This window comes from Budorcas taxicolor, chromosome 1 (genome assembly GCF_023091745.1).
Source record: "Budorcas taxicolor isolate Tak-1 chromosome 1, Takin1.1, whole genome shotgun sequence".
Lineage (NCBI taxonomy): Eukaryota > Metazoa > Chordata > Mammalia > Artiodactyla > Bovidae > Budorcas > Budorcas taxicolor.
The window spans coordinates 147,505,356-147,512,735 of NC_068910.1; the positions used below are offsets into that span (position 1 = coordinate 147,505,356).

A 7,380-nucleotide genomic window follows, 5' to 3' on the forward strand; every position below is an offset into this window, starting at 1 on the left:
CTCAATAAATATTTGTTAAAATAATAAATAAGTATTTTAGCCTATTTTTAAAAAGAGGTTTAATCCCTGACCTCTACTCCAGCAACATGAATTACTTTTTGGTAAATATTTGTAGTCTTTACTATAAAGCCTTTCTTTTCCAATAAAAATTATATTTCTAGCATAAACATGTATATTCTGAATTGTGTTTTGGAAATATAATGTCATTTCTGAGAGCATCGACAGTGGTTCTGTTTAAGCCCAGGGAAGGTTGGAGCAGGGATCATGGGCATGTTTTGGGGACTGTTGTATGTGAACTGGAGCAGAGGAACAGGGTCTGGGATGGTTAGTGGAAGCCAAGGAAACCTGAACACTGGGTGTTCTTGCACCACGAGAACTCTACTCCTAGGTGTTCCAGAGGACAAGGATCGTGGTGACAGAGGTGGCCAAGAAGAGCAGGTAGATGCGGAAGAGCAGGTTGTCCATCATGCGGCCGAATTGCACCCACAGGTCAGCGAGCTGGGCTCTTGTCAATCCTGAGCCCCCATTCAGTTCTGCCTCTTTGGGTCCCAACTCCTTCCCTCCCAGTTTTCCTGGCTCCTTCAGTCCTATAGGGAGGACAGAGATATAGCCATGAAATGGGAAGGAGACAGGATTAGAGAAATGGGAGACTGGGAAGTTGGGCCCAGTGTAGACAGGGTGAGCAGTGTAGACTTCTCTTACCAGACAGGTGGGTGGATATAAGGCCCAGGCTTGTGTTTTCTTTGTGGAGCACAGCAGGGTAACATGTCCTTGGACTGGGGTGGCGTAGAAGCAGGGAGTGGAGCCAGCAAGGCATGGGTGGGGGCTGGGTGGTGGCCAGGTGCAGCAGGTAGGTGATAAAGATGGTCTCCAGCAGGCTGAGCACCATCAGGGACAGACACAGGGCAAAGTAGACACCTGGGTGGCAGGAAGAAGCACACTCAGGTGAGTCAGGTCCAGAGGGACCACCAAGGCCCCCTTTCTTCTGTCTCACACCTCAAGCCTTTTTTAAGATTGACTGCACCTTAGCTGCCTCAGCAGATCTAGCCAGTTCACTCGCCTACCCTGCCTATGTTTTTTTTCATTTTTCATTTCCCAACTGTGAGGTAGGGGACATACTAATGAGGGAGGTGCCAGTGGCAGGAAGTAAGTCACTGATATTGAGCAGGAATACATTGTAGCCCAACAGGAGTGTCATCTTGAATGGGGCACGGTTCTCGCTTTCTGCCGGCAGGTAGAAGCTGAGAGCGTCAATGGCGACTAGAAAGCTACTGGGCACCAGGAGGTTTATGACGTAGAGGGTGGGCCTGCGCCTGATGGCCACCTGGTGGAGAGGGGAGAGCAGAGAACCAGGTGAAGTTAGAACTGACGTGAAACCAAGGGATGAGTCCAGTCCCTTCTTTTCTTTCTTTTCTTTTTTTTTGGTCTCCATCATACAACCTATTGGATCTTAGTTCCATGACCAGGGATCAAACCTGCACCCCCTGCACTGGAAGTGCAGAGTTCCAACCACTGGATCACCAGGGAAGTCCCTCCCCTTCCTTTCTTGATGTTCTCACTCCAACAGTAACTCTTTTTGGGAGGAGCAGCTTTTGTGTGACAAATAGGACTCCCCCATACCCACTGAAGAAAACCTAGGCCAGGGATGATAGGTTCAGAGATGGGGGTTGCTTTGGGGACTTGGGAGAGAGGAAGGCTGTGAGGGTTATGGTACCTAGGGACTTTTTTGGTCTTAGGGCAAGTGGTGAAAGGCTCTGAGACTTAGAAGGGTCTGATGAGGAAGCTATGGGGGATGAAGAGTCATGCTGGAATCTCTGGCCTTACATAGAACATGATTTGGTCAAAAAGACTGGTGCCCACAGACATCTTCAGGGTGGCCTTGTTGATGCCCAGGAGCTCCCACTCTCCTTGTGTGCGGCCAAGGTCACGTGAGTTATCCATCATCTCCCACACTTCCTTGTCCATGCCCAGCAACATGCTTTCCTCTGCCGGGGAGACAAACGCTCAGTTGATATCTGCTCAGCACCTGCTCTATGCTGGGATTGCAGAGATGATTCGATGACTGTTTCAGTTACTTTTTCAGCTAGTCCTATAATGTGACTTCCTTGCTGCCCAGTTGCCTCCTTTCAGTTTTGGGCTTTTTCAGGAAGTCTCTAAAATTCAACTTCTCCCCACCATCCACACACCCACAACTAGCAAATACTCCACTATCCCCTTTTATACATAAAAAAATGACTTGGCCCCTGAATGATTTTTTGTTGCGCCACTGGTTGATCTCATTTTACCCCAGTTACTCAGTGCAACTCACCTGTATAGAGGAAAGAGCTAAAGGTGAGGGTGCAGTTCTGCTGGTCAAATGGGAAGTAGAAGATGTCCAGGTTACAGATGCTGGTCACCCTCATCGGTTTGTTATACACAACGCGACCGTCATTAGACACATATGCAGAGAGGCCGTCCGGGGTCTGATCCACATCCATGCTAAGTGGCAAAAGTGGGGACAGGCATCTGTTTAAGTTTTGGTCTTAAGGCAAGGTTTCCCAATGCTGCTGCTCTGCCATCTTTTCTTTTTTTAAAAAAAAATTATTCATTTTAATTGGAGGCGAATTACAGTATTTTAGTGGTTTTTGCCATACATGGACATGAATCCACCATGGGTGTACATAGGTTCCCCATCCTGAGGCACCCCCCCCCCTCCTCCCTCCCCATCCCATCCCTCTGGGTCATCCCAGTGCTCCGGCCCTGAGCACCCTGTCTCATGCATCGAACCTGGACTGGTGATTCGTTTCATGTATGATAATATACATGTTTCAATGCTATTCTTCCAAATCATCCCACCCTCACCTTCTCCCAGAGTCCAAAAGACTGTTCTATACATCTGTGTCTGTTTTACTGTCTCACATATAGGGTTATTGTTACCATCTTTCTAAATTCCATATATATGCATTAGTATACTGTATTGGTGTTTTTCTTTCTGGCTTACTTCACTCTGCATAATAGGCTCCAGTTTCATCCACCTCCTTAGAACTGATTCAAATGTATTCTTTTTAACAGCTGAGTAATATTCCATTGTGTATATGTACCACCAGCTTTCTTATCCATTCGTCTGCTGATGGACATCTAGGTTGCTTCCATGTCCTGGCTTTTATAAACAGTGCTGCGATGAACATTGGGGTACACATGTCTCTTTCAATTCTGGTTTCCTTGGTGTGTATGCCCAGCAGTGGGGTTGCTGGGTCCTATAGCAGTTCTATTTCCAGTTTTTTAAGGAATCTCCACACTATTCTCCCTAGTGGCTGTACTAGTTTGCATTCCCACCAACAGTGTAAGAGGGTTCCCTTTTCTCCACACCCTCTCCAGCATTTATTACTTGTAGACTTTTGGATCACAGCCATTCTGACTGGTGTGAAATGGTACCTCATTGTGGTTTTGATTTGCATTTCTTAGATAATGAGTGATGTTGAGCCTCTTTTCATGTGTTTGTTAGCCATTTGTATGTCTTCTCTGGCGAAATGTCTGTTTAGTTCTTTTGCCCATTTTTTGATTGGGTCATTTATTTTTCTGGAGTTGAGCTGCAGGAGTTGCTCGTATATTTTTGAGATTAATTCTTTGTCAGTTGTTTCATTTGCTATTATTTTCTCCCATTCTGAAGGCTGTCTTTTCACCTTGCTTATAGTTTCCTTTGTTTTGCAAAAGCTTTTAAGTTTAATTAGGTCCCATTTGTTTATTTATATATTTATTTTGCTTTTTTTTCCATTACTCTGGGAGGTGGGTCGTAGAGGATCCTGCTGTGATTTATGTCAGAGAGTGTTTTGCCTATGTTTTCCTCTAGGAGTTTTATAATTTCTGGTCTTACATTTAGATCTTTAGTCCATTTTGAGTTTATTTTTGTATATGGTGTTAGAAAGTGTTCTAGTTTCATTCTCTTATGAGTAGTTGACCAGTTTTCCCAGCACCACTTGTTAAAGAGATTGTCTCTTTTCCATTGTATATTTTTGCCCCTTTTGTCAAAGATAAGGTGTCCATAGGTGCGTGGATTTCTCTCTGGGCTTTCTATTTTGTTCCATTGATCTATATTTCTGTCTTTGTACCAGTACCATACTGTCTTGATGATCTGCCATGTTTTCTGCCCACCGTTTTCTCATTTCTAGGGGAAAAGTTGATGAGCTGTGACTGTGCTCCTCTCTGAAGTAAGTTTTCAGTAGCCCCACTGCATGGGTTTGCCCTGCACTGCCCTGGCCTGCTCCTTGCAGAAGCGTCTTCCCCCAGCTTTTCCCAGCCCTGATACTCACGATTCTACGATGAAGATGTCTGGGAGCCACAGGTTCTCAGCTGTGATGGCGAGTTTTTTGATATCACCACATTCTTGTGGGTCCCAGCTGATAAATGGGTGATTCCAACTCTAGGATACAGGGTGCAGAGAGATGGTTATGGCTCAGACCTGAAGCTAGTTTATATCAGCATTTGCTTCCCTTGAGTCCCTTAAAATATACATACATATGTCTGAATTTTTTCTAAATGTATGTACTATGGGCATATGATAAAACTTCAACAACTCCAGAAAGATATAATATAAAAAAGAACTTTTCCCCTCGTTAATTCACTCCAACTCAGTTCATCTCCCCAACTCAGTCCCATTATTAACAGTTTTTTATACGTCATTCTAGAAAAAATATATATTCCAGAATTCATTTTTACTTATCTGGACTCATACTGTGCACATTGTTATATATGTTGCTTTTTAATTTTCTTTAGCCACATTTCCTTTTAAACTCTGATTCCTTTTCTCTCTCTGGTGATAATGTCCCTCTTCTCTAGTTTACAAAGTCTAGAAACCTTTAAGGTTTATAGGAAAACCTTTACAGGAAACCTTAAGCTGGGGTGCTGGATACTTTTGAGCCTTGAAGCTTACTTAAGGGTTTCCAACTATACTGCCCTTTTTTTTCCTGTTTTTTCCATCTGAATTTCAAAATTGATTGGCAGCCCAGAAAGCTATTTGTCACCAGCAATGGCCCCATTCTGGTTGTATTTCCTTGGGCACTGTCAGTTTTAACAAATGTGATTTTTGCAAACAAAGCCAGAAAATCAGGCAAGGAGAAAGAGAGAAAAATGCTGGGATTACATACCAACTTTAACCACAGAAATGATGTCAGCAGCTGAAGTTGTGCATTCTGATTAAAAAAAAAAAACCCCATTCAAGATCATTAGTGCTATGAAATCAGGTCCCAGTCTACCTCTTCCCTTTGTTTCGTAAGTGGTCCCATGTTCAGTTTTTCAATTACAAGTCTCGAAAGATAGTTCAGAAAAATTCAGGTTGCACAGAAACTATAAGGAGGAAAAACAGCATGGGAGCCCATTGGGAATATGTTGTTGTTTTTTTTTCTAAGTGGAATATTCCTATAAGGGCAGGATTCAAGGACAATGTTCCCTGCCAAAATGTCACTGCAGCATTCCCTGTCATGTCCCTCAACCCCATAGGATGAACATCACACTTGTACAAAATCCATTCAGGAGGCTTACTGCTTACCACTGGACAGCTATAACGCTGGACTGACAAGGTAAAGAGTTCTTGTTTTCTATTGGCAACCTATAGAAAAATATAGCAGTCAAAACTTACCACTTCCAGGATGGCAGACAGGGTGAAAGAGATGTTGATACAAGTAGGGATGCTAAAATTGGTGACTGGACGGAAGTCCTTCTTGTTAAATACAGACTGGAAGACAGTGGGGTCTACCCCCTGCTGGTCAAAGCCTGAGCAATTGATGGTGAAAGTGTTTGCCCTTCCTGTAGAGAATAGAGACCCTGTGAGATGAGAATAGGGCTTTTGTGTTTTCCTAAGTGAGAGGAGAGCCAGGGCTGGGACCTGAGAGCCTCCCTGCAGAGAAAGAAATGTGGACACGGGGTGGTCATGTGAACCACCACCACCACCCGCCTTCTTGAACAAGAGTCCCAAAGGCCAAGGCTCTGGGACATTCTTCCTGCCAGGGCTGAGGAGGATGGGCTGGTGTGGTAGGCAAATGGTGGAAGTTGATGTGGTGAGCTGAGTCAGGGCACAGCCCTTTCTTCCTGTGCTTTTGGTCCCGTATAAAGCCTACCCAAATCCGTATGCAAACTGCTTCTCTGGGGAGACCTCTTCCTTCCATAGTGGTGACCCTAAAGTTTTGGCCTTTGTCTAACCATACTTTTCTTCTCTCCAGCTCTATTATGATTCTTCCTTGTAGATACTGAACAAAATTCCTCTAAAATTTTGTTTCTCAATGTTCCCTTCCCACTTTCATGTTTTCTCATTTCACAAACATCTGTGTGATGTCAAACACGTGGAAACTTAAGGAACGTGGTATGCAATGTGAATTTATTGACTACCTACAATGTCCTGTGCCCTGTGACCTTCTCAAACTCAGTGATTTCCTCTAAGATCTATGGGAGGCATTTTCATCATCACCATCTTGATAAGATCTCATTGATCATCCACCATGTGGCTGATGGAGCTATATGATGAAATGTTGAAGTCCTTCTGCCCACCTCCCCTGTACCCCAACCCCAGGTGACTGTGGTTATTCCTGTAGCTAAGCCCAGCCTTTTCTTTCCCACGTCTCTTTTACATCTCCCCATTCCAATTATCTCATGAGGTACATCTCCAAACTAAGGAGAAGCATATCTGGGGGGAAGCAAACCCTGTCCTTTTCCTCTATATCACCTCTCTACCACATCTGCCAAAGCAAGGTGGGAAGGAGTTATGTTATTGTCAGAAGGACCCAAACTACCCTGTTCATAGTTACTAATCTGGTAGAAGGACAAGTTGAACATTATTAATATAAAGGAGTGGAATCAGAGAGGCAGTAAAATGGAAGAACAGACGATTTAGTAGATGCCTATGCAGGCAAATGAGACAGGAGCTGTGTGTTCTGATTAGTGAAATAGGTTTTTCATCTGTTTCCCAAAGGAAACCAAAACATAGATATTAGAGAGAAAGGAAATGTTTAACTCAACTCCTTTGGGTGCTTTCTAGTTCTGGGGAATGAGAGGGTTTCTGGAATTTTCTCAGAACAGTATTCCCCTCTTTCCCTGTTCTTGTCTCATCTTACCTTGAAGCAGAAGGCTGGCACTGAGGCAGAGGAGGAATCCCCCTGTAGTGGACCACCACCCTTCCATCCTCCTCTTCTGGATTCTTCTCTAAGGACTCACCAGGAACCCCAAACCCTGGAACTTAAAAGAGTCCAGACCACACCTTGATTCCTGGTTTTAAATGCTGCTCATGACAGCTGACCACTCCCTAGTGAGAGGCTGTGGCCAGAGAGGTCACAGCAGAGTGTCCTGCTTTGCCCCTGTCCAAGTATGCCTTCTGAGCTCTAGGCATGGAGAAAATTGGGCCACTTATCTTTG

The 7,380-nt window shown here is 44.2% G+C and overlaps 1 protein-coding gene across 1 annotated transcript; it reads right to left on the bottom strand.

Annotated features, from left to right (window-relative positions):
- Positions 1-384: 384 nt before the first annotated feature.
- Positions 385-7,149, bottom strand: LOC128050081 (5-hydroxytryptamine receptor 3C-like). The gene is made up of 9 exons (XM_052642398.1): positions 7,083-7,149; positions 5,615-5,781; positions 5,124-5,168; positions 4,290-4,399; positions 2,309-2,478; positions 1,825-1,985; positions 1,120-1,324; positions 703-918; positions 385-587 (listed from the first exon to the last, which is right to left on the bottom strand). The coding sequence occupies exons 1-9, from the start codon at positions 7,147-7,149 to the stop codon at positions 385-387; spliced, it is 1,344 nt and encodes a 447-aa protein (XP_052498358.1).
- Positions 7,150-7,380: the final 231 nt, after the last annotated feature.

Coding starts and splice junctions, on each gene's coding strand:
- LOC128050081 (XM_052642398.1), bottom strand. CDS start 7,149: ATGGAAGGGTGGTGGTCCACTACAGGGGGATTCCTCCTCTGCCTCAGT. Junction 5,782..7,082: donor TGCCAGCCTTCTGCTTCAAG/GTAAGATGAGAC, acceptor TATTCTCTACAG/GAAGGGCAAACACTTTCACC. Junction 1,986..2,308: donor TAGCTCTTTCCTCTATACAG/GTGAGTTGCACT, acceptor TCTCCCCGGCAG/AGGAAAGCATGTTGCTGGGC.